Consider the following 27,459-nt stretch of genomic DNA (forward strand, 5'->3'; position numbering starts at 1 on the left):
GGTTCAGAGCTTTTTGACTAGAATTTGGAGGCCTTACAAAATTGAAACCGCTGCGGTGGGTGCGGCTTATATACGCCGACTTCAGATCTTAATTTGCAGATTTTTGCGTGCTGCGGCTTATACACCGCGCGGCTTATATTCCGAAAATTACGGTATACCCCTATTTTTTGTATCATTTTTCTAATTTTGTGTCGCCATACTCACTTAGGTATAAGGCCTATTATCAAATTTCACCCCAACCAGGGGTGTTAATCGCTTTTCAAAAGTGGAGGAACATACCTTGATCAGAACTGATGCGAGCGTGAAGCGCGAAGCCCTTGAGGCGTGGGGTTCGGGGCCCGCTTAAGGGCCCCGACAAAAATTTGGATTCTAGATGCTCTGTGGTGCGATCTGAGGCAATTTCTGACCACTTTAACCAAAATTGTCTGAGCAAAAGATACATTGTAGTACATAATACTATTAATAGGGCCCTGTAAATGAGACACGTGTTCAAAAATCTTTTTTACCTCTTGTATCATTTTAATTTACCTCGTTTTTAAAAATCGCTCGTGGTAAAAAGTGTGTGTGTGTGGGGGGGGGGGGGCAAAATAGCTACCTATTCAAAAGTGTGGGGGGGGGGAGGGGAACTGCCCCCTCTGCCCCCCCCCCCCCGGTTCCGCCGCCGGTGGTGTAAGTGGCAAATCAGAATCAGCCACCGATTTCGTTGATTTTGTTGACATGGCTGTAACGATATTAGTCCTGCCTGGCCTAAAAGTATAGGAGCAGGGTGATCAATGGAATTATGAATGTAGAACAGGTGTTATGGAGACGAGCAATGTAATGGTATTTGGCTGTCAAGTTGTCAGACCTCTTGTTTCCTGTCAACCTGCTCAGACGCCATCTTACATTATTTGTATGCGCCCATAGGGAATTATGTGGTATGAGCACCTGAGAGGCGCATATATAGCATCTAGCCTTTGGTCAAGGCGCGCGTGGCTACCCGGATGCAGCTGGCGCTAAACACTGCATAATAATTGTATTCTTAGATTTCATGAGAATGATAAATTTGTCTTTTTTTTAAAGATAAAATACTAACCTACTCTGCATTGCTTTTACAAACAGTATCGTTTATTTTTTTTTGTCTCAAAAATCATGCATGGGACAGGAACATAAAAAATGCAGTTCTGTTTCTGCCTCTTTCAGACAGTATGAGCAAATCCGTTTATTCTAAGCCAGTATACCTTCAGTCAACAATCTCCATAAGTCATAATCTACAAGCAGATTATGAGCTGAGCATCTAAATTTAGTCAAATAATGTCTGAATTCAGGATATTTAGCCAAAAAAGAACATGTATAGGGACCTATTTCCATCCGGTAGGTTCTCAGTTTATTTTGTGGCTACAACTAAAGTACAAGTTCCTTTAGTATCGTTATGTAACATACCAGACCAGCTACAAATAAACTCATTACGTTACTCTTCTATAAATTTATCACAAAGAACACGCTGATTATGAGGCCCATACAAACTCAAGGGAGCATTTCATTTAACCAAATCAAAGGTGTTTTTTTTTACTTCAGAAACAAAGAAATCCTCCTCCTTATTCCTTATTCCATGTCTTCTATAAAGGCATTATACAAAATAGAATGAGTTGGTTTGTCATTCAACTTTAGCCAGTATTTTGGCAGTACTCTATGTATGGAGGGAAGCGTCCCAGTTCAGCCAAACAGCATCATTTGTAGTACGGCTATTTACATTCAAAATACATTTGTACCAGTTCATTTGAAAAAAAGAAAGTTCTCTTATCACCTTTCTTCCACGTTATTTCAGAGCCATAGTTAAAAATGGGTCTTCATGAGGTATCAACAATTTCCAAAAGTTAGTTTAGGATATAACTCATTGCCAATTTCTTTTCTAATTAAATAAGCTGCATTGTAAGCTTTATATTTACAAGATTTTTAGTAACTAGCTCAAATGAACCTGAGGTTGAAAAAATAATCCCTAAATAAAAATAAGAATCAACAATTTCAATGGAGTCTTCATTAATACTCAAATTATTCACGTCTTTTGTTTTAGATAAATCATTGTTAAAAAAATAATGACTTTTGTTTTGTTAACATTTACAATCAGTCTACACGTCTTACAAAATGACTCTGAATCAGCAATGAAATCCCTAATAATAATGTGTCAGACAAAATAATCATATCATCAATAAATTCATATTTCTAGTACCAAGTTTTACACCATGAAAAGGGGCTCTCTCTAGCTCAGTTTCAATATCATTCAAAAATAAAGAATATAGCAGTAGGCTTAATACTGCACCTTGCTGAACACCCATCGTACACTGAAAAAAGAGTACATTGAGTAAGACCATATTTTAACTTCACACAACATTTTACAGATTTATACATTCTTTCCAAAATGTTGAGAGATTTTGTACTGAGACCAAAATTCATTAATTTCCACCACAAAAAGTTACAATCAACATAATCAAATGCACTTTTAAAATCGACAAAACAGACATATAATTTGTTCTTTTGACTGCGACACTTTTGCACTAATGGACATAATGTCGATTGTACTACGTCCTGATTTAAAGCCTGTTTGATTATCTGATAAAATATCTTTTGCCAAATGATCTAAACGATTTCTGAAAACAATCTAAACTTACCAACAGAACTTAATACATTTACACCTCTAACTTCCAGGGTAATTCTTGGGACCCTTTGTATGAATAGGACAAATGAATCCATCTGACCAACAGAAATTAAACAGTTTTGTCACAGCCTGATACCCGTCATTTGCAATGCCACATTCCATATCTGTTCTTCTTCTCTTCGGCCTCAACAAATGATTTCCATGTCTTCCTCTCCGTCTCTTTGCATAGTTTTCATCGGGATCAGATAGCTACCTTGGTCGGTGCTTTCACCAATATCTTCCCCCTGGCAAGTTTCCCCCAGGGTCGTCGCCGCCGCGGCGCTCCCGCACCACTCACCGGTAAAGTAAGTGTGTTTGATTTCCGTATTTTGGTCGTTATTCTGGTCATCTTCGCTGCCAGCCTCCGCGTCTGCGTCTTGAGGACAGCAAGGACTGATTGGCGGAACACTCGATGCAGAACTGCCAGGTTCACTTGTCATCAAATCTTCCAACCTTTCAACTATTTGCCCGAAAGAACAACGCATCTTGGACGAATCCTTCCAACAATCCTGCATAATTTTCGATCTGGAAAAAAAAAATCAAACTCTTTTTATTTATAAATTTCTCCAATTTTTTTGTATAACAGTCTGATGACCGTAGTTTTCCCACCGGTAATTTGGAAGTAGCAAGAGTTATTTTCTAACATTGCAAGAGATATGTCATACCGAATACAAGCTACAAGGCGTCTAATTAACCATGCATGGGATTAAACCTGCCACCTTGACATCCGAGATAATCAAAAAGCTGGGACTCAGGGAGTCAGAACTCTTGTGCGATTTATATTTTGACCATTAACATTCCAATCCCTCGGGCACGTCCATAGCTACAACACTGTGACCGCAAGCCCGGACCATTCATCGCGTGACTGCAAGCTAGACTATACCATACCATACTATTTTATTTCTCAGGAATAAATCAACAAATACATGTAAACAAATGACTAAAGTTACAACACAAAAAAACAAAAGCTTTAGATACATAAACAAACAAACAAAAACAAAATACCATTCAGCTCCCGAAGGATTGCCCAAAAGAAACATTGTTTCTATCTAGGGGTTCTCCAAACTGACTGGCAAACGTGAAAACAACAAGCAATAAATATAAAAAGAAGTTTTAACTATACAAAAAAAAGTTAAATAAAGTTACATTAAGTTAAGAAAAAGGTTGGTAAATTATATAATTATTAGACAAACAAATCAAAAGCAAAAAAAAAAAAAAATCAATTACTAGGTAAATTAAATGAATAAACAAATTAATATATACATTGTACTTCAACTAGATAAATAAATAATTAGACAAGTTGGCAATTTAGCCTAATTAATTAATTAATTAATTAAATAAGTAGGTAAATATTGCATTTCTAATTCTTTAAATAAATAGTTGAATAAATAAACAAAAATTACAGTCTTACAATAAAAAAAAAAGATTTATAAATAATAAAAAAGAAGTTTTAATTATATGAAGGGGTTGAAGAAGGTTCGATAAATAAGTTCAATAAAGTGTACAGTGTAGAGCAAAGCATGTAAATTATATGATTATTAATTGTATTAATGAAGTTTGAATACTATAACAAAATCGATGAAATCAAATCAATATCAATCAAATCAAAATCAAGCTGACGATGATCGTCGCCGCCGTTTTAGTTGGTAACCAACAACCTCCCTATATGCTGTATAATAAGTCATGTCATGTCGTTGCTCTTTTTTGAAAAAGATATTTTAGGACAAGATAGGTTTTAACAACTGCGCAGTTGTAAGATGTGAGTTGAATTCAAGTTATCGCTGTGCAGTTGTTGATCCTTGAAAGCACTATCTGTTCCGATAATTAGATATTTTTTTCAGAAAACCGGCGTTATCATGTCTTTTCGGACATTTTAACTGGTATAAAGATTCATACTCAAAGTAGAGAGCATTTTGTTCGTCATGAAATTATTGTTTCAGTGATTATTCATTTTTGGCGATGTATGACAACTGCGCATGCGTATTTATCATGGTACTATAGTGTCTACAAAGCAAGGCAAACTCTTTCTTCTATAGCATTACTGAGCACGGATCTCTATTGTGTAGAGATTAGTGTAGCAAGCTGGCCGCCAGAAGCTTTCTATTGTTGTTACGCTTCGAGCGCGGCGACCATCCTTTTACTTATGAAGTCTTGGACTCGGAGTTCGAACTCCTTGGGTCCTAGCTCTATGAGATAATGTATCAGGCTTGACTCGGCAACAGATTCTTTGATGTTAAGACGATGAATTGGTTTTAAATGGGTACAATTTTATAACAAAAAAATCTTACATCTTTATCGGGCAGAACGTGGGTGGACTCATCCGCCCACCCTCCTTGAGATACGGGTAATATCCTTGTTGTTGATGCTAGGATAGGGCTTCTTTCCTCGCGAAAATATTTCCCACAGAAGTACACCGTACGACCACTGCCAGAAGAACAGCACATTCAAAATATTCTATTTTTAATTCGGAGCATGAAAAGTGTGTTTGTAAACACACTTTTTTAAAACTTAGAAAAAAAATTAGAGTAGACTAAAAGAAAACATAAAATTATCATTTTGCCTGTAATGGAAACAATGGGCTCTGTGCGCGAACTATAGAGAGGGCGCTTTTTGACCACTTTTGATAGACTGGTCCACCCTTAAAATATGGCTTACTATTGGAAACGAGTTGGAAATAAAGTAAGCACTGGGTACGAGGTTGACCTGCCCCCATATTTGAAGTCCACAGTACAGTGGGGACGGGGAACCAGACTAGGCTATCCCGAACAAGAAAAATGTTTACGTTCACAGCGCCAAAACGTGGCCCAAGTTCACGCGCGTATGTCGCGCGAAGTACGCACGACTAATTTTGTCCTATTTGTCAGGCGTTATCGGCAATGCGTTCGAATGCCTTTCCCATGGTCTCCCACCAGCTCTCCCTTTTTATACCGTTGAGCCGTTGATGGGGTACTTGTGCACGGAACCCTTATAAAATGTTTGATTTGAAACTCACCACATCAGTTTTGGAGCTGTACTTCCTGCGTTCCATTGACTCTGGTGCCATCCATTTGATGGGTAACTTGGCCTGTTTGTCCCCGCTGGTGTAGTAATCGGACTCGTCCAGATCACGCGACAGACCAAAGTCCGCGATCTTAACTACGAGTCTATTATCGACCCTGCATGCAGAGGAGGATATGAAGCATTAGCCTTTCGGCGGACACAATAAGGGGGCGTTGATCTGAGGCACTGCTCTGCGATCGCGATCAGACCTACATGCAGCCCGGCTGATTGGACCGATTGACCGTTTACCAGGCGACCGGATGAAAGCAAACATGTTTGATTTGTTTTGCATCCAATTTCACTGAATTTCGATTATATTATGACTTTGTACACCCGCTTAACCAACACGTGCTCTGACATTAAGAAATGTGGCAAAACTGGTAACAAGTCTATCCCCATCGTAAGACATTTCAACCTCCCGGATCACACTGCTTATAACATATCGATTTAAGGCATGGAGCAATTAAGGAATTTCTCACATAATACGATCCTTGACCGAGAGTCCTACTGGATGGCCATATTACGTACATTGACCTCCCCCCCCCCAGGTATTAATGTAGACGAGTATATAGGTCTACAGACAGACAGACAACAAGACCGACAGACTGACTGACAGACCGACAGACGGACCACCAAACAAACAGACCACCAAGTGACATGTAGAAGCTAGATCTGCCAGAGCTTAAAAAGGGAAGAACAAAAACAAAAGATTTTCCGCTTTTGAGCGAAAAGCCAACCAAATGAGAACAAAAACAAAGGCTTCTGCTTGAAGCGGAAAAGCCAAAAAAACCCAAAAACAATAGATCTATGTCTGATCGATAACAGAGCATAGGGCTTTTCTGCTTTATGATGATTTTTTTACGAGTTTATGTCACGAACATAGTTCCATGGAACATTGGCTGTTTTGGCAAATCTTGTAGTTCTTTAGAAGTTCTGGGAATTATATGCACCTGTAAAAGGAGATATCATGACCCATGATAACGTCATTATAACGTCATCCTAAGTTTTACTTATAACACATCCACGTCTAAGTACATACCTCGTTTTAACCCAATCGCACTTGTGCTCTAGATAAAAGGTTTTAAGGCATGCAACGTCACATCCCCGTCCTTGACTATGTATATGCAAAGTTTAAACCTAATCGGACCTATGTTTCTCTAGATATAGGTTTTTTTAAATGTGCATCTTTAAGATGGCGTATCATGACATGTGATTACGTCAGTATTACGTAACTCATCAGTGCACACATTTACTAATAAAGACGTTTACAAAGTCTATGGGATTGTGGGATGGAAGTAACAAAAAAAGATAGGAACACAAACAAAGGCTTTTCCGTAACTTTGCGGAAAAGCCAACAAAGAACAATCATCAGAACAACTCTAAACACCGCACCGACCACTCAATAATTAATACTCACATGCAGTTTCTAGCCGCCAAATCTCTGTGGACGAACCTCTGCCGACCCAGATATTCCATTCCAAGGGCCACGTGATAAGCGAACTGTATCAGCTGTGAGTTGCTCACTCTCTGCCATTAAACAAAGAAAGGAAATCGAAAAATGTTATGATCTCCAATAACAGCAATAATACGAACGATGTAAAATTAGGACAAATTCAAAAGAAATAAAAATGTTAGGATGTAAAACTAAGTCGATGAGTACAACAAATATACCTGCTTTTGCTTCATTAAGAAAGTCTTGAGATCACCGTTTGCCATGAATGGAATCACGATGAGTGGCTGCTCCTTCGGGTCAAAGGTCAATCCCAACAGCCCCAGTACGTTGGGATGATCGAAGGTTTTCATAATTAATCCTTCCTCCAGAAATTTGATGATTTTATAGGGGTCACTTGTATCTGGAAAGAAATATGAACCATTTCTAGGGAATATTGGTGAAAAACATAATTTGCTCTCTTTAGTACAGATGACACATCCTATTTATTTGTAAAAAAAAACCCAGTTATTGTATGACATTCACAAATGCCTAAGACAGTGTACCCATTCCTATTGGCCAAAGGCCGTCACGTGGTCGGTCTTAAAAGATTGATAAAACACCGGCTAGCTGGTCTTAAACACTTTCCATTGTCACATGAAATTTTGACTCTGGTCCATTTTACCATTTTTTTGGTTTAACGTTCACAATCCTCGGTTATGCATGCACAATACAACCAATGTGTCAGTATTTTATAGTCCTAAATTCACATGACACCGTACCGGCACAGCTGTGTTTTGTGCGCCACTCGCACGCGCCAATCTCCGTATAAGGAGTTTAACGACTTCTCGCGAGATGCAAATATCTTAACATAGATATAGAGGGGTGTTTTCAAAACACATGAAATAAACTTGCTTAACGAAATCATTGGAAATTTATATTTTTTTGATTTGTTTGGTCTATTTGACCGAAAAGGTATTTATAAATGGGAATAAATGTGCTTGGCCGTATTCAACAATATGTTTAAGACCAGTTTGGGTAAGGCCAAAAAAAGGGTCCGGATTTTTGGTCAGTTCGCGCGTCGCCGTAGCCATGCGCGTCTGCAAAATTAAAACGTTTTTTTTTTTCAATGTAAGATGATGTCTCAAAACCGCCAAACTCACTGGTTTGACTGGAATCCTGCTGCTGCACAATTTGGACGTGTTTTAGTTGGAGTAGATGTTTTTTAGATCGAGTATGAGCTTTATGTGGCCTCTCTGGGCTCCCATACATTTTGCACTAAATTTAGTCGGGCACCTTTTGCAGACGGTGTGAAATTTTGTGATTGTGCGTTCGGAAGCCAGACTGATGGAGTGATGATCGTGTATCTTGAACCTGTAAACGCTTTTTAATTGGCACAATGTGTAAGGGAGCAGACTAATGACCAGCCTGGGCAGCACATATACATGTATGATGTCGTTGTGGTCTGACTAGACCGTTTTTTTTCTGATTTTTCCAAATTTCCGGAAGAATATTCGTGTCGGTCGAGATCGTAAGTGGGTGCAGAATTCTCAAGCCTTATGGCCTTACTGAGGTCATTTCAAGCTCCACTCTGATGGATATTTTTGATAGTTTTAGGGTGTAGAAGCGTCATCTGCAACATTAACATCAGCCGACATTTAAAGTAGGGGGAAAAGAGTAGGGGGACAAAACAAACCGCGTTGAGGCACCACTTTTGGGGCAAGCTCCATACTAGAAACCGGAGACCTTTTTTGTGTGGTCTAAACCGGTCTTAAACATAATAGTGTTTAAAAACGGGCAAGCACACACTTATTCCAAATTAATAAAAAATTCAAGCACTATTTCAAACATAATCAATCAATACTGACAAAAATATGGGGTTATAGATAAACGTTAAACGATCTGAAAACCAGATCAATATAAGACCAAGAAAAAAGGCTCCGGTTTCTGGTATACGCGCGTCGCCGTAGCCATGCGCGTCGGCAAAATTCAAACGTTTTTTTTGTTCAATACAAAATGATGTCTCAAAACCGCCCAACTCAGTGGTTTGACTGGAATGCTGCTGCTGCACAATTTTAACGTGATTTAGATGGGGTTATGATGAGTATAAGCTTTATGTGGCTTCTCTGGGCTCCCATATATTTTGCACTAAATTTAGTCGGGCACCATTTGCAGTCATCAGCCGACATTTGAAGGAAAAAACAAGTAAAAAAAAAAAAAAAAGTCGCGTCGCCTCACCACTTTTGGGGCAAGCTCCATACCAGAAACCGAAGCCTTTTTTTGGCATAAGATCCAGCTTTTGAAAGTTTTCCAAAGTGAATAAACAAAACTGATTGACTGAATTGATTCAAAGTGGGCTAGTGGGACATGATCCTTAAAGGCCTAATCGTTTAACCAGACTTTTGGAAGTGGTAGGGCCTATACCTTGTACAGTTTTGACTGCCACTGTGCTCTGCACGTCGCTAGGGGAGGAATCTGTGAGCACTGCTTGGTAGACTCGGCCAAAAGCACCTGTTAAGAGATAGGAACTTTAAATAGTTGAATTTTCAAGTTGTAGCAAGTTCTTATGTTCTGCAATGTTGTTAGGCTGAACATCGTAGTTCCAATCAAACCCGGAACCTTTGCTTGGATCGTTTCATCAAACCCTTTTTTGTCCAAATATTCCTGTTTCTTACACAAGTATATTATGTATTTCAGCATACTTCTTGGAATCAGAGAAGTATTTTCCGCAAAAGGGTTCCTCGATGAACGAGCTTGTCACTATTTTATCGAAAGATCTGGAATCTACAAGTCTAAAAAACTTCAAAGGGCGGATCTAGCTTTCCAGAAACGAGGGGGGGGGGAAGAGTGTTATGAAGGCTGAGGGGAGTCGTGCGTATCCCCCCCCCCGAAAACATGTTGAAATCTACGATGCTTTCTCCTGCATTCTAATACAAAAGTTTAGGAACTTTAGTTTTCCATTAATTATTTTTTGGCTCCATTTTAGTATAGGTTTTCCCAGCCAATTTCCTGAAATGTTCATTCCATTCTGGAAATCGGTCATTCAGTTCGTCTGAATTTGAATGCACGTCTTTAATCCAAGTTCAATTCAACGAAACTTCAATCGTTTTCATTGTCCGTGCATTCGGTATTGAGATACAGACGACCAATTACGTTACCTGTGCTTTCATTTACGCAAGCATACCTTTTCTAATTGATTTCAGGTACAGCTAATTTGACTGACGGTTAATAAAAAAGAAACCCCTAATTGTATCTCGTGCCAATGGCATTAATCTAAAATTGAAATAGAATGGTGAATGTTTGAAATCGCCCTCTAAAAGCATAAAAGAAGTCTTATCAGCGAATCTGAATGGATATAAACGAAAGGCGCTGCCCAACTACATAGTTGAATGAACCGAAATGCAATCGAATGCTCTGGTAGCGCAAATGAAACGCGTGTTCAGAGAGATTCTCAAATTCAGACGAAAATGAATGACCGATTTTCAGAAGTGAATTAACATTTTAGGAAATTGGCCGGGAAACCTATAGTATATAATATAGTCAGCTGCTGAACGGGAGCGGGGGAAGGGGGGGGGGGGGCTCAACCCCGTCACCACTCCCAAGATCGGCAACTTGATGCACATCCTCTTGAAAGGCCCAAGACAATGTATCTTTTGAAATTTGCCTCATCACAAAACAAAATCCTGTCAGAAATTACACAAAAGATTTTAAATTGGTTTGCTGGCTCACCATGTCCGAGCACTTTTCCCATGCTCAACTGATCGAACCTGATCTTTAAGTCATCGGGAACAATGCTGATGTTCTCGTTCAGGACGATAGCACTCGGTCGTGCCGTTCGTTTTCGACGCTGTGATGCAATTCGGCTGCGTTTCTTTATAGCGGCTGGGGAGAGAAGTTGACTCCGATCCACGGACTCAAAAATGATCTCTGGAAAGTGTGGTATAACAAAAAGAAACCTCGTTTGATATCCCGAGCTTAGGACTTGGTTGAAATACGGCAAATTGTGCTCAATGCTCAATATTTATTCACGGGCTCAAGTTGCATACCATAAATGATTGCGGTGTTATAAAATGGCGCATGTATTCTGTTTCTGATTGTTTCACAAGAAGATTGACATAATACGAGCTACATGTACATGAACTATCTAGTGTGCTGGGTCAGAGTTTTTGAGTCTTATCTATGATTTTTTTGGGATGAAACATAAGAACCAATTTGCGATCCCCTCGCTATAAATCCCTTCATCTTATATTTTGCCCAATTCGGTCTCATTCTAACCCCTTCTTATAACACCTCACCCACAGATTCTGTATCTTGATTGGCCGAGAGCGAGTCACATGGCATTCGATATTTTTGCTATCTTGCTGTGCACGGCCACACGTACTATGGGCTCCGTGCGCCAAAACAAGAGGGCGCGTTTTTACCACTTTTGAGAGCCCCTTGGACGGGACGCGATTTATTTTTCCATACCACACGCGTGCTACTATATAGAATTATGCTACTACCTCATCGATCGAGTCACTGTCATGGATACCACATTGGATTACAAATCCGATGGTGTAAGTTCGATTCCCAGAGGATGCTATTTTAATTTCTTCTTCTTTACTTCTTTTTTTTCTCTTAAAAAGGTCTGTTTATAGTCATTTGGAACATTTTTCTTTTACCAATATGTGGTTTTGGAGGATTTTTTTCAAGGGAAAATAAAGTCCAAGAACCTGACTTGCAACTCAACGTACAGACGAGACACCGTGTGCGTATGGGACTAGCCTTTAGTCAAGTCCTGCGTAGCTATACCCAGACGTATAGCGCCCCGGTTCGCTTGTACCCCCGCCCTGCAAACAGGACGCTGGCCATACTCTGATGAGCTTCACAGAATCTTTTCAAGGAAGTGGCCTATAATTATATGACCTATGTATAACGCAGTGCGTTCATCTTCAACCACATGAAGGCAGCACTAAGAAGGAAGAAGAAGAAGAAGAAGAATCTGGCTACAGCTGTTTAAGAGCGCAGTTAGACAATGTGCGCAAATGCTATCCGAAAACTTCCCATAGATGTGATGGGATGTGATTTCTGTTTCAATGCGGACCATGTGGAGGAAACTTTCAGCGTCGCATAATGCAATCCGACCGTTCGTGATTCGAAACGGAGCCAAAGCAAATGACGGGAATTCTCAATTCACAACACAGATAAGTTTTACAGAATTTCCTACATTATTACGCTTTTCAAAAAAAAAAATCTCTAAACTGGAATAAAAGAGGAATGAATCAGTCTTAACGGCCGTTTCAAACCTTGCAGAGTCATGACCGTGTGACGCGCAGGTCACGCAAAATCCAACCAATCAGAGCGTGAATTCATGGTTCATAATATCCGCATATATATACATGCATGATTCATATTACTTGAAAATAATGAATAAATGATTAGCTCCACGAGATGCATAAAGGCGGTCGTGGCTCAACCTCGTTCCCAATGGCAACCTCGTTCCCATTGGTACGAGATCTTGCTTTCGCTCGTACCCCCCGCCCTGCAAACAGGGCGCTGGAAGGGCAGATGAGCTTCACAGAATCCCTCGAAGTGGGGATGACATTCTGGGTAATTTATCATGACCTATGTATAAAGCATCTGGCTGCAGCTGTAGACCGCGGTTAGCCAATGCGCGCAAATACTATCCAGTGTCACGGTCTCACTTCTCCGGCGTGCTGGATTCTCCGGGTGAATGCGGCGGATAATTGAGCACGTTACAGTGCACGTTACATAAGCACGATACATGCTCATGTGTCCGCTGTGCTTACTTTTCCTCGGGCTGTGTTATGGAGTCTACCAAGTCCATAACACAGTGAGAGACACCCAAGAATGTGTTATGTAACACTTCCTGTGGGTCAAGCTTGAGAGGAGTATGGTCATTCCCTGTCATTCCATGGTCTTGCGCAATTACTCTGATTTGTGTTCCCAGCGTCGTTTGTGTGTGTGTTCATGGAGGAATAATTAAGAACGAACTCCTTGGTCTGTGCAAGGTGTGTTCCTTGCTCGCTCGTGGTTGTCTTTATTTTTGCAACCAATGGTTTAAAATAAATGTGTATCCTTCACGTTTTTACATGTATTGGGAGTTGCGTGCGCCACGAAAATTCTGGATTCGACTGGTACCTTGTAATGTATACATTTGTACACTCAAATATCACGTTCACCAGTACAACCCAAAAGAATTCAGCACACAAATAAAGTTGGCGAAATGTACACTACTGCGCAATTTGCGCATGCGTGTTGAGACGAAATTTCCCTCTGCGGAGAAGCTAGCATGCCGGAGAAGTGAGACCGTGACACCGGAAAGTTTTCCATAGCAATGTACACACACCATAACGGATGTGATTTCTTTTTCATTGCGGACCATGTGGACACATTTTGAGCGTGGAATGATATGCATTTCGACCCTTCGTGAATTCGAAACGGAGCCTGAGCAACTAACGGGGGTTGAAAATTTACAAAACAGATAAGTTTTACAGATTTTCCTACACTATTATCCTTTTCAACAAAAAAAGGGGCGCCGCATTTATGAATGAGAATAAAAGAATGACGAATGACTCAGTCTTAACGGCCGTTTCAAACCTTGCAGGGTCGTGGCCGTGACGCCTTGCCGGTCACATGTCACGCAAAATCTATCCAATCAGGGCGTTAATTCGTCAGCCCTTCCCAGCGTCCTGTTTGCAAGGCGGGGGTACGAGCGAAGATCTTTCTGCGCCATGTTATTTCCCATCATGCCTTGCGCGATCTGGGAACTCGCTCGCGCCCATGGAGTCGCGGCTGGTCGTGGTTGCTATGGGGGGGGGGGGGGGGGGGGGTGCTGGGACATCTCATGGGAGGGGGGTCATGTAGATCAATGATATTTTTTTAGAAACTCAAAATCTCAGTGGGAGGGGGGGGGGGCGACTGGGGGGGGGCGACAAGGTTTCATGGGGGGGTTGTCGCCAATGCATGGATCACCTCGGGAGGCTTGTTTTACTACATCACTCAAAGCAGTCAATATTTGTACTGGCGTCAAAATAGCACAAAATATACGAAATGGATCTATAGCTAATTTGGATCTTCCTAAATAGACAAACAGTGAACATGTACTGTAGTTCGTGTCTGAAATATACATTATGATGAGTATAGGCCTAATTGTTTACACTTGCATGCAGTCGAAGGGTGTATCAGTTACTGCTAATATTATATCTGCACCGTACTGTCTTACCACATGATGTAGTTCGTGTCTATAAATACATTTTGATTGATGATTATAAAAAAAATATATATTAATATTGTTGTCCATTATTATAATTGTCCATGCAATCGAAGGATGTACCAAGGGACATATCACTTGTTACTGAAATATATCTGCACTGACAGAAAACGTTTGGAATCATGTTATAAATGGTGCCTTGGATTGAACACACCTGTTTTTCATGATTTGATTTTGGGCACAAACACTTGTCCATTTTTCGAAACTCGGAGGAAGACTTGTAAAATGTAACCGAATGGATATTACATTGTTGTAAACCATACACCTTACATGGCGTGGTGAAACATAATTCACAAATATTGACTGCTTGGAGTGGTGTAGTAAAACTAGCCTCCCGGTAGTGTTGGATGATTGGGCGCCTCGGGAGATAGTCTCAATCATTCAACACCGTACCTTGGGGTCATTAGTTTTGACTATTTCCCCCACAAACGATGTTGTATTTGTATATAAGCAACCATTGCCTAGTCTCCGCATGTATTGATGTGCTAGAGGTTCATGTTGTTTAGCCAAGGAAGGAATAAAGATTTTTGTATATTTAGTTCTCTCTCGAATCTTGGTATTTTTAACATACTCTTATTCTAAAAGAGAAAATATGTTTTTTGGGGTGTGGTTTGAGAATAATAATATATTTGTCGAAACTGTAGTTTTTTTGGGACGCAGGATGCGTGGTCGTTTATAAGATATCTAACCTAAACAAATGAAAACGACTTTACAGCTGAAAATGTCACTTGCTGGTTAAAACTTACTAGGATGTTTTAAGATTGAGGAATATTCTTTGCAAAAGCTTTGCCACAATTACTGAGTTAGACACAAATCTCTCACTTGTTTTATGACTTTTTATCGAGAACTTGAACAATTCGATTTTTAAGCGTCATTATAGATTCCTGCAAGAAACAGATTGGAATATATACAATAGAACTTCGACGGTTCAAATAATGGTGTAAAGCATGCAAAAGGAAATACAAGACAAACCTTTGTAGAGAGCTCTGATCTGCGTTAAAAGAAGAACCTCGTTGTTGCTCTTCATCCTGAGTGTCTGTCTGTAATACTTGACCACTAGGAAGAGCAATAGGAAGAGTAAGCATGCTGCTGCTGGTGGGACGACATAAACAGCGAGAACGAAAAGCCAATCCGTTTCCATCTTCACAGCGATGACTGCTTGCTCGAGGCTACCAGCAAAATTCTGAAGTACAATGTGACAATGATCACAAAAGTGAAAAGCTACTTCAAGTTAATTCCAACACAAGTATAAAGCTGGTCACTGAGCGCACAATTCTTGCGCACAAAGTGTTTTCATGCATGCATGTGGCCTACACAATTTACCAGATTTAGCCCCGGGTAATCCTATATGATAGCACTGCCCAGCCTCTCCACCAGTCCACAACCAGTCTAATTCATAAGTGACATTCAGAGAATCAGTCCGTAAGATGGGCACAAGGAGGACATTTAGCTGGCTCTCTGGGACCAGCAAAATTTAAAAAGCCACTTTAAGTTAAAAAATAACCAATGCAGCGTAAAACTAAAAACCTAGTCTCTAAATGTAATGGTTTTTCACTATTTTACATTTAGAGATTAATAAGCTGTTTGAAAGATAGCTGTTAAGCATTCGTCTGACCACCTTATTACCTACTATAGCAGGCGCGGATAAAGAGGGGTGGGGGGGGTGGGTGTGGTGGGGGGGGGGGTCTCGAACCCCCACTGCTCTGACTCAATTTTTTTGTTCATAGAAATACAAATAATGTTACACCCCCCCCCCCCCCCGGCTCCGACACCATCAAAATTATTGTGGTAATAATATCCGTCTGTGCACGAAAATCGGACAAAGCCAGCTGGGTTACAGGGGTATTTCTACACTATATATTCTGTATTATAGTGTTAATAATCGTCGGATTTGAACAGCGGTCCATTGAAAGTATGGTACGAGCCCCCCCCCCCCCCCCCCCCCCCCCGTCTACATTTCAGCATTGATTTGCTGATCAAACCCACCTGCAACAATTCCTGGATCCGCCCCTGTATTATTTCAAACTGGTGTTACGCCACAAAGGAGAAAAACAATTGTGAATGCATGTAGTAGGGCCTCCAAATGGGCCGTGCAGTTTTGTCCGGTACACGGCAACAAACCGTCGACGTCGCATGCGCCTAAACTCGGAGAGTTACACGTATGTACTTGTTTTTCAAAAGGGTTAAACTTACTGTGGATGTGTAGCAGGCTCCAGATACAAGCATCAACTCATCCAGGCTGTCACTGGGCAAGCTATAGAAGAAAATACTTTCCAATTTGGGTCATGTAAGTAACATTAATTCCTTCACGGTCCTCATGATGTATATACATGATGCATACTTATAGAAGTGACATTGAAAATGCTAGCCGTCAAATCATACAATTCTACACTGTCTGTATTTACTTTCTCCTACTTCCTGGTTCATGGCATGGTTATGCCTGAGTGAAGCTGCATTCCAGCAATACAAAGATAACGTTTAGATATTAGGCCCCGGTTCAGAAACTCTTAAAACGAACGTCCTATATTATGAGGGAATAATCCCCAAGCTTTATTTACGTTATAAAAGTAAAATGATATAGTTACGAAAACAGTCACAAAGAAAAGGTAAAATTTAGAACAAGAAACAATTATTAAATAACGTCATAGGAAGATAAGAATATCAAGGAACGATTGAAGACTACTCCCAGAAGACAACACTGCCAGCAACTCAATTGAAAAGAAATTATACTTAGCATCGCGTGACATATTATTTAACCAAGTGTTTCAGTTAGTACTATAATTCGTGTCTTTATTAACAAAACAAGACATGCATGTGTACCGAAAGCCTAGGTCATAAATGTCACAATCACAGGATTAATTGAATAGCAAAGTGAGAAGACGGTAAGGCAAGGCAATAGAACTGGAAACCCATTATTTAAGAGGAAAAAAACACGAATCGATTAAAGATACACAATTTAATGAACGAAAAATTGATCAAGGGAACTGGAACTGGTCATGAAGTTCAGAAGAAAGACTAGAGGGATCATTCATCCACTCTGTCGATCCAGACTGTTGTATAATTATTTGGAGTAGAATATTACAAAAAAAGACACCAGAGCTATTTTGGAGAGGCGAGTGATAGATTTGTTGATTTCTTGTTTGGTTGGGGTAACTGAACCTCGACTTCCTACTTCAATAGCTATGCATGTGCAGTTGAAGCCCATTTGAGTTATAAATGTCACGGACAAGATTGGTGTATTAACGGCACTTATAGGAATGGCTTTTTTCAAAGTTGGTCTCAGATGGCACTGTTAGTTCAACGATTGTGAAGTCCTGAACAAGCACTGAAAAGAACGATTAGCGTCGATATGACGACAGGATGATAAAAGTAAAACGATTTGAATTTCAACATTCAATAACAAGATGTGCATATACGTAAAAAGCTGTTGTTTACAGACAGGCACAGGATCGGGTTGGGGGTAAAACCCCCCAGCTCTGTCAACAATTGTTTTTTTTCATATAAATTTATTAAAAATGATGCGACCCCCCCCCCCCCCCTGCTCCTACTGGTAATAACGTCCGCCTGTGCACAAAATGCGGACAGAGCCAGCTTGGTTATGGGGTATATATATGTACACTATATTCTGTAGTATAGTGTAAATAATCGTCGGATTTGAACAGCGCATCCATTGAAAGTATGGAACAAGCCCCCCCCCCCCCTTATTGATTTGTGGAGGCCAAGTGTCCGGAGAAAAAAACCCTGTGTACATTTCAGATTTTTTTCGCTGATGAAACCCCCCCCCATTTTGTCCTGGATCCGCCCCTTGACAGGACAGCATTCAGTCAAGGCAGCAAGGAAAAAACAGTCGTTTCCGATATTCAAACCCACACACGGAGATCAGGCTAACAAGTGCATGACAATGAAAAAGCTGATCATCGGATATGTCTGTTATTCTAATCATGCGAACCAGATTACGTCGATACATATAATTTATGTACTGAGGCCACCAACCAGGAACATTCAGGAATTATTATTTCATTTCGTTTGCTCTCGCGCGTGATATAGCTGCATTCACGCGGCACTTCACCATCGATCACGATCTTCCTTGGAGTTCTCTAAATTCAATCTGCTTTTCTCGGAGATACGACTCAGAACGAGAACGGCGAGCTGTCGATTGGACTCAGAATCCTAGTAAGTTGATTGTGTTTATATAAAGGGTACGTTATTTTATTTTAAATATTCGGAAATAATACTAAAAGTTCATCGTTATAAAAAAAATGTAGCGTGCTAACGAAGCCACGGATCATTGTGATGGAAGGAAGAGATTTTACTACTTTTTCTTGAGCGATCGTTTGAAACCAAAGCTTTATGAAAATTTGACATTTTAAAACATTGATACATTGCTGGAGGGCTTTTAAGAAGGACGGACACATTCCTTTGAAGTATTGTTATGAATACAATAATCCAGAGGAACATTCGTGCACATAATATGCCTTCAAGTGTCTTTCTCCCTCTCTTGCGCATTCTACTCCCTGATCAGCCTCAAGCGAGTTTACTGTACGTTGCAGGGTGAGCAAAACAGTGTCTTGACTGGAGGGGGAGGGGTCGCCCCTTGAGACTTGTGCTCTCTTGTTTCCCCCGCTCATTTGAGGAAAATAAAACAAAGATTTTTTAGAGGATGAAAACATGCGTGTCGCGAGGGAGGGAGGGGGTCGCTTACCCCCCCCCCCCCCCCGAAAAGCAAAGGAAAAAAAGAAAGAAATGTGGAGTCATATTTGCTGTTAATTTAATACACATTTCACAAAACGGGCGTCTGCAGGGGTGTCAATGGGGGTGGGGTGGGCAAATGTCCCCCGCCCACCCTAGATAAAATGATAAATTGAGAATATGCTAGTGAAAGTACAAGGATTTTTGGGGAAAACTATGCTTCCCCCTAGGAAAAAAAATCCTGGCGACGCCCATGGGTGAAAACCTGTTATACGTACCCCTGCGGACAAGAAGACCGTCCTACTCCCCTCCCAAGTTGTACGCCAAATACACTACTGCAGCGAAATTTACTGGATTGCAGATCACAGATTCGCCAAGGAATCGAATTAGCTTTCAAGATGGACCAAGCTACAGCGGGGGTCCTTGTCTGCATCATTGCGCTCCAAGGGCTTCTCTTTGTGGCAGTCGTAGCTGTTCTCCTGGCCAAATATTACAGAGTCAATCTTGTGCTGAAGAGTTACTACGAGATTATGCTGTTAATTCGCATCAGAGCAATGCACAGAGGTGATGTCTTTTGCTGGTCCTTTAGAGTCACTGACTGACTTACTGACTGACTTCCCGACTGATTGGCTGACTGACTCCCCGGCTGGCTGACTCCCCCCCCCCCCAACTCCCCGACTGACTGACTCCCCGACTCCCCGGCTGGCTGACTGACTCCCCAACTCCCCGACTGACTGACTCCCCGACTCCCGGCTGGCTGACTGACTCCCCAACTCCCCGACTGACTACTCCCCGACTCCCCGGCTGGCTGACTGACTCCCCGACTCCCCGACTGACTGACTCCCCGACTCCCCGACTGGCTGACTCCCCGACTCCCCGACTCCCCGACTCCCCGACTGACTGACTCTCCGACTCCCCGACTGACTGACTCTCCGACTCCCCGACTGACTGACTGACTCCCCACTTTTCGTATTTACAAAGGAAAGAAAGGACAAAATAACAAGTCAATAACCAAGAGTTGCACTTGAAATTAAAACAAAAATACATCGGTTTTTAGTGTGATCAGCTATTTCGTAGCTGAGCTTTACCAGCTCAAATTAAATAAACTTATTATTGGCGCCCTTGACCTACCAATCAAAACTGAGGTTTTTCGTTGTACAAGTGAGGCCTATACAATCTGACAAGGAAGTCATTTTGAAATAATAAAAACGTATGACGAAATAAATAAACAGTGACATCCTGACACAGGCCACTTTGCGTGACATTTTGTTTTGTGGATATTTATTTTTCAGAAATGAAACCGGAATCTTATCACAGAAGGAAAACCAATCGATCTTATTTCATTTGAACGAGGAAATTTAATTCAAAGCTTTTCCTTGTCTCTTTATGCAGTGTTTGCTCCATCTATAAAGTTACCGAAAATAACCATTTACAACGCGAATGCGAAGGCGCTATTAGGTTTGGGGTAAATAATGGGTTAAGAGTTTGCCCAAACCAAACAGCGCCCTCCATAGTGACTGCAATAAAAATAGATTCGTTTATTTTGAATTGCTCTTTTTCTAGCAGTATCAAAGTTATTCACTATTGAATGAGTTATCGAGGGATAAAATCCTACGACTTTTAGTTCTTAATTATTTTTTCATAAAAGTTGAATTATTGGCTGCCATGCGAGACAATAATTCGGCTCTGGCAGGGTGGGTTCATTGTGCACGAAATTAAGTACACTTGGCAGAGGGTTGCAGACGCACCAAATTGAAAACAGTGTAGGTTTCTTGTTTGTTAAAAAAAAAAAAATTGAAAACTCATTGTCTGAACGATGATCATATATTACAGTGAATAAAGCGTCGAATGGGCAACAACTAGAGCCGACTGGCCCAACTCTGGGGACAAGCGCCGCCAACGTCCAGCAACCACATCCGGAACCTCAGACCATCGTCCTTGACGATGGAATCAGCATCGCCGCCGATGATGTACAGATCAAGTTCAGCCAGTTACAAATGGAGGATGAACTTGGGCAGGGTAAACATATTAGGAACACTGGCGTATATATGCTGAGAGGCCAACAGGGGCGTGCCCCAAGCCCCTCCCCCCCCCAAAAGAAGATGTTTAAACACCGTTAAACCAGAGGATTGAAGAAAAGTAATGTGTATAAATCGATGTTGTAGTCTTCTGATCCCCTTTCCCTTTATGGACACTAAAAAGAAAAGGACAACGAGGAGAGAAAAAAACCTATTGTCAAATGAAGTCAGCCCCCCCCCCCTCCTTCCCACTTTTCACTGATGCAGTTATTCAGCTACTTCTGACACAATATTGGGTGTGCCAACTCTTGAATTGGATCTACCCGTGGCAATATTATTAAATAATTAAATAATTCTGATTGTGTTTATCATTTCCGTGTTTTGATCATGCATGGAAAGTTACCCCAACTGTCACTGTTGCTCACGTTTTCAGGTGCTTTTGGGACAGTTTATCGAGCCGTCTTCAATAATTGGTCAGCCGGAGAACGAAGCATTGTGGCCGTTAAGACGGTTGAAGGTGTGTGCCAATTTCTTGTCCAACTTAATAGGCTCATGCATTATTTTGAACTGTCAGTTCATTTTTTCCAACCAATTTGCCGGATCCGAGCGAAAAGTCTGGTGTCAGCCCAGGCTTCAACGACGTTTTGGACGCCTAATCCATGATTTATTCAGAAGGTTTTGGTGGAAAGCTTATTTACTACTTTTTCTGATGCAACCATACTAAAAGTGCTCCATACATACTTTCGGATGACCTGTTTTGATCAACCATTTAGTGAAAGTATCTGCAATGAATCTTCTATAGAGCCTGAAAGTTCACCCATGGTGGCGCGCTATCTGGACCCTTGAATGGGAAACTTAACGCTTAAAAGGTGTAGAATTTGCAATTATTTTGGTTCATTGACTTCTTAAGAAAATAACCTCGAAAGGCCTTTGTGAAACTGTTACTAGCATATCAATTTATGGAAACTAATAAAACTTTCTCTTTAAAGAGAAATATCGTACCAAAAAAAATACCTCTCACTTCTGAAAATCTAAAATAATGCGGACTGGTAAATGGTGCAACTTACGGATGTACACCCCTGAATCAGTTCACGTAGATCAGAATTTCTGAAATTTGTGCTGGTCATTAGATGAAAACGGAAAGTGAAATAGAAAACCAAGAATTATTTTAAGGTTTTCAAGTTGTGTGAATAAACTCAAAGGAATCATTAGTATTTAAGAAAGAAATCAAATCCATGAACTGCTCGAGCCAACCTCATAAATATAGAATCCATCGGCAGTAGGTAGCTAAATGTTCGCAAGGTTAGGTTCGTTCTCATGCGCGTAGACGATATAAAAACAAACGTAAGAGAAATGAGACCTAGGAACGACAATGCCGGATGTGGAAATGTCGTAAATGAAATATGTTTTTATCTATCTCCAAGTGAGTTTTGTTTTCAAGTTTACTTCAAGAATACCCAAAACAAAATCCCAACATAAGTGTTTTTTGTTGATTACGGTAAGAAATCTAAATCATTCTACCAAAAAGTAAAGATTGAGAAAGGGCAACCCAATGTAATGAACGTATAGGCGGGCCGTACGAGGATCCATGAAGCTTGCCGTGTGACTTTGAGCTCTGTATTACAGACCTTATTCAAGAGCGAATGCGGATATTTTTTAGTTAACTAAACGGGATTTGTCTTGGTGTTGGAACTCATAAAAAATAATGACGTAATTTATACACTCGCTCAAAAATTATGGCTTATTCAAACGCAGATGCGGATCCTTCCAGAATCGTCCAATTCCTGAAGGAAGGACTGTTGATGAAGAGCTTCAATCATCCCAACGTACTGAAGCTGCTTGGCTTGACCTTTGATCGATCGGGTCAGCCACTCATTGTGCTTCCCTTTATGGCGAACGGTGACCTGAAATTTTTCTTAGTGAAGCAAAAACAGGTACGTAGATCTGTTCCCCCCTTGATTTTTAACATCCACGAGCAAAACTGCACTCATTTAAAACTTGTACAGATAAAGAATAAGTACACGTACGACGTGATTCTAAAGCTAAACTGATCCAAAGCTTAAGTCGAAAGATATAATTTAGGCTGTGGTAGTCACAATTTAACACAGTCCAGATTTCTTGGCGGTTCTCAAAGAACATTAGAATAACCAATCACAATTTTGAAAAAGTAGCATACATACGGTAACAATGTTAGCGTTTTGGCGTTTACTTTTACATTGTATTAGCATAATTAGTGTACACACTTTCCCTGTTTTTCTATAGAACTTGAGTCACACGCAGCTTACCATGTTTGCCTATCACGTGGCCCTGGGTATGGAGTACCTCGAAGAACAACAGTTCGTCCACAGGGATTTAGCTGCGAGAAACTGCCTGTAAGATCATGAAGTTTTCCGGGCATCAAGCTTTAACGTTTCTTTCCCCCCTAAATATAAGTTAACGAGTGATACAAACGGTGTAAATAATAACATGGTCATGACACCTCTTGTGGCTTGCATGTGGATGTGACCCGCTCTGCAAAAATGAGCCTGTTGTGGCAAAACTGACATTTTGAGTTAACTACATGGGAATGAAATAAGCTTTCATTTGTTATATCATGGACCTCTCTATAGGATATTTGATTGAATTGTTGTGTTTGTTTCATTCTGCCCCTTTTTTCACCAAGAAGAAACGTCTCAATGGAGAAAAAGGGGTGATATTACATTGACCACTTACCAAATTATCAGTCCAAAAGATCAGAGTTTTGAGAGAAAAATACTAAATTTGACTTGTTCAAAGTTCTATACAAACCGCTCGTTTCCTCACTGTCAGTGAGGAAAAGAGCGGTTTGCTCGTGTATATTGATTTTGACATCGACCGGCATACTTCTCACAAAATGTGCCAAACCTCCACTATATTCAGTTAGATACGCAGGATCGGAATAAAGCCAAATATATCTCCTTATTTAAGGGTCGATGACAAGCTTGTCGCAAAGATAGCGGATTTCGGCTTGTCCAGAGATCTGGACGAGTCCGATTACTACACCAGCGGGGAGAAACAGGCCAAGTTACCCATCAAATGGATGGCACCAGAGTCAATGGAACGTAAGGTGTATAACACCAAAACGGATGTGGTAAGTTAATATATTTTATATAGGCCTACAATGGAATTTTCTTACTCATCAATATTGCTCGTTGAAAGTTTCATAAAGTTGTGTTAAACGTTTTCATTTCCTTCTTGTTTTAGAAATATCCTATTATATAAATATCGGCCGTAGGTCTTTGTTTGTTGTTCCTACTGTTTGATATACCAATGGTGGGCAAAATAAACTTGCGGCTCAACTCAATTGTGAATAAGATAACGGTCCCTTCTTCTTCTTTTTTCTCTTTTTATTTCGGGAAAGAATGACCCAGAATTCCGATTTTGTCACAGTGTTTAAAATATTGAACCAATTTACAAAAAAAAGTTGTCTGTCGTGCCACATTTTATACGATATATCGAATTTCTAACTATTTTCAAATGTCTTCCACAGTGGTCCTATGGGGTACTTCTGTGGGAGCTGTTTTCTCGTGGTCGAACGCCCTACCCTGATATTCACAACAGGGACGTGCACTCGTATCTAAGGCAAGGCAAGCGTATGAACCCACCTAGGTTTTGCCCTACAAAGATGTAAGTTAACAATATTTAGGTCTACTCCTGTTTTGCTGTAATTTTCAGAAATGGATGGAATTGGGGGGTTGGAAATATATAGCAAATATAGTTATACTGACTTTTTGAGGTTTTGGGTTCGAAAATGCTATAAAAACCAAGAAAAACAATCATTTTCCTGTAGTCTGGTTCCCTGACTCCATTTAAGAAGAAACAGAGCAGTTTACATACATTTGGGAATTGTAAGGTCAGGGAACCAGTCTAGCTGGCTTGTACCCGTTCATAGGTGTGTAATCGATTGCAAACAAGTGCGATGGTCAATTGGGGTCAGTATTTGAAAAAGCCAGTTTTTTCCAACGCTGATCGGCCGATCAGCGTTGGAAATTGATACAAAAATACCACTTTTCTTGAAATTGACAGTATACCAGGTGCCATGATTTTACAGGATGCTTTACACTGTCATTCACTAACAGCCCAGCAAGGTATTTCAAAATGATTTGGTAGTTTTATTTTTTGATGTTTGCAAATGTTGTATTTTCCCTTTAATGCAGTTTAACAATTGCCATCAAAAACGAAAGTAGCAGTCAAGGGCGGATATATAATACAATCATTTTGGGGGCCCAAACATTTTTTGTTCCTCGAAAAAGTGGGTCCCACAAATTATTGCGTGGGGTCAGGGGCCCGCTTAAAGGTCCCGAATTTTTTGGGATTCTAGATGCTCTGTGGTGCGATCTGAGGCTATTTCTGACCACTTTAACCAAATATTTTGGAGGAAAAAGTGCCTGTCTTTATTACGACGCCACTTTAAAGAAAAAAACAAATTGGTTTCTTTTCTTTTCAGGGCCGGGGGATGGCCCCCGTTGCCTCCCCCCGGATCCGCCCTCGGTAACAGTTCGAGCTCTATAACCTTGTCAAAATAATAACATCTATTTCAGGCTGGCATTCGCGATGAACCAAACTATTTCTAAGATTTGAAAAATTAGGAGTGACTTCACACAAAAGCCTGCTACATTCGTTCGAAACGACTCCAGAGTAAAAACAAAGTTTGCTCGTCTGAAATTTAAATAGCATTACACTCTGGGTCGACTGCTGAGTCGCTCCTGATGTTATTGGATCTGATCGACTCTGACACACCAGTCTGAACTGACATGGGTGTTTAACTTTCTTCGGTCTTGTCTAGATCTGCCATCATGCGACACTGCTGGCTAGACTCCGCGAAGAAGCGATGGTCCTTCGGTCAAATAGTCCAGGAGCTGGAACCACTCGTGACCCACGGCAACGCGCAGGGCATTGCTCCGTCGTGTGCGAAGCCCGTCCATGGACCATGCTCGCTGAATGTTCCTGGTGTTCCTCCTCAAATGGTGTCTGGAAGCGCCATTTCGGGGAAGGATCGTTCGCCATCCGCTGCTTGTCGGGGTTTGCAGGGGGCGTCAGCAGGGGGGAGTGGTCGCGTTGACGATCGCTTTTCGATGGAAGTCTTGAAGAGTGGGGTAGGAAAGCCGGACGGCGGTGATTACAGAAGGGAAGCGGATTGCTACCAGCAAAGTAGCTCGTCCGTCTGATTGCTTGCTCTGACACCATGATGTATGAGCCCAGGCCTTGATTATTTGGTACACCTTATTAAAAGTGGCTTGTTATATACGTCCTTGTGGCTGAATAGTACTAATATAGGCCTTCATAAATAAATGTTAATAAGGTACATAATGCACGATGATGAATACAAGAATATATGCAAAGGTAAAAATAATTGCCTGGCGCACTCTATAATTGTCGAGTTGTAATCAGCTAAATCAGTTTTTATATGATAATAAGGCCTATACCGAACATTCGTTTCCTTTCTATGTTTCAATTTTATCCTCAATTTCAAATTTGAGAGGATTTGATAAATTAGTTATGTATGATATTTATAGCCCTATATTTGAGTCGCATGATGGGCCAGACCCACGGTGGAACACTACTGTCAAATCAGTTATGATATGTTTGCCCAAGGCTAAGCAAAAGAACTGCTGATTCGTCTACTAAAAGTGATGCTGCTGAAATTGCTGAAGATTTTAATCAACACCTTATTAGTGTTGGGAAATCGTCCGGACTGGGATAATTGTAATCAGAATTTTGACAAACTGCATGGATTATTTGGATTTTAGTATTGCTCCTATGACAAAATGTAATATTCTGTAATTGTAGCTTTAGAGCCGGCATTGTCCCTGACAACTGGAAGAGAGCACGGGCTCGTTCTCACTTTTAAAAGTGGAGCCTACACGAATGATTTGGCAAACTACCAACCCATCTGTGTTTTGCCGATATTGTCTAAGATCATTGAGCGTCATGTTTATAATCATTATCGGGCATGAAATCCTCTCGGATCATATCAACAATCAGGATTAGTCCTGTCAAACTGTAAGTTAACGAAACTCACTAATTATCTGTTTGAAAATATGGACCAGGGTAAACTTTGCGGTTTAGTACTCATTGAATTGAGAAAGATCTTGTAGCCCAGGATCATGATCTTTTACAAAAATAGCAATCTATATCGTGACTCAATATAATAATCGTTAAAAACACAATGTACAGTAAAATGTTGACCTCCACTCTTTTGTTTCTTTTTTCCCATTTTTTACCACAATTTTTCCTTTCTCTCTCTTGTTTGGTTTAAATTTCTTGGGGAAGCGAAGGAAGACATTCAAGACAGTGGGTGGAGGGATTGCCCTAATGC

At 40.6% G+C, this 27,459-nt stretch overlaps 1 protein-coding gene and 1 pseudogene across 2 annotated transcripts; one reads left to right on the forward strand and one right to left on the reverse strand.

Annotated features, from left to right (window-relative positions):
- Positions 1-2,546: 2,546 nt before the first annotated feature.
- Positions 2,547-16,718, reverse strand: LOC119738575 (annotated as a pseudogene).
- Positions 16,514-27,334, forward strand: LOC119738574 (hepatocyte growth factor receptor-like). Of its 2 annotated transcripts, XM_038213481.1 has the most exons (10): positions 16,614-16,702; positions 18,463-18,588; positions 19,466-19,668; positions 20,938-21,123; positions 21,556-21,639; positions 22,878-23,056; positions 23,385-23,494; positions 24,069-24,231; positions 24,631-24,767; positions 25,927-27,334. In XM_038213481.1, the coding sequence occupies exons 3-10, from the start codon at positions 19,503-19,505 to the stop codon at positions 26,306-26,308; spliced, it is 1,407 nt and encodes a 468-aa protein (XP_038069409.1). In that variant the 5' UTR covers positions 16,614-16,702; positions 18,463-18,588; positions 19,466-19,502; the 3' UTR covers positions 26,309-27,334. The 2 variants fall into 2 exon arrangements, with proteins under 2 accessions (XP_038069408.1, XP_038069409.1); XM_038213480.1 differs by lacking the exon at positions 18,463-18,588 and having other exon boundaries at positions 16,514-16,702.
- The last annotated feature ends 125 nt before the right edge of the window (positions 27,335-27,459 follow it).

Source organism: Patiria miniata, unplaced genomic scaffold, assembly GCF_015706575.1.
Source record: "Patiria miniata isolate m_02_andy unplaced genomic scaffold, ASM1570657v1 HiC_scaffold_3, whole genome shotgun sequence".
In the NCBI taxonomy this organism is placed as follows: domain Eukaryota; kingdom Metazoa; phylum Echinodermata; class Asteroidea; order Valvatida; family Asterinidae; genus Patiria; species Patiria miniata.

Excerpts from the sequence above, each read along its gene's own strand:
- LOC119738574 (XM_038213480.1), top strand. The coding sequence starts at position 16,614 with ATGTGTAGCAGGCTCCAGATACAAGCATCAACTCATCCAGGCTGTCAC. Across the intron at positions 21,124-21,555 it reads GGAGGATGAACTTGGGCAGG|GTGCTTTTGGGACAGTTTAT; the intron begins GTAAACATATTA and ends TCACGTTTTCAG. Across the intron at positions 21,640-22,877 it reads GGCCGTTAAGACGGTTGAAG|ATGCGGATCCTTCCAGAATC; the intron begins GTGTGTGCCAAT and ends ATTCAAACGCAG.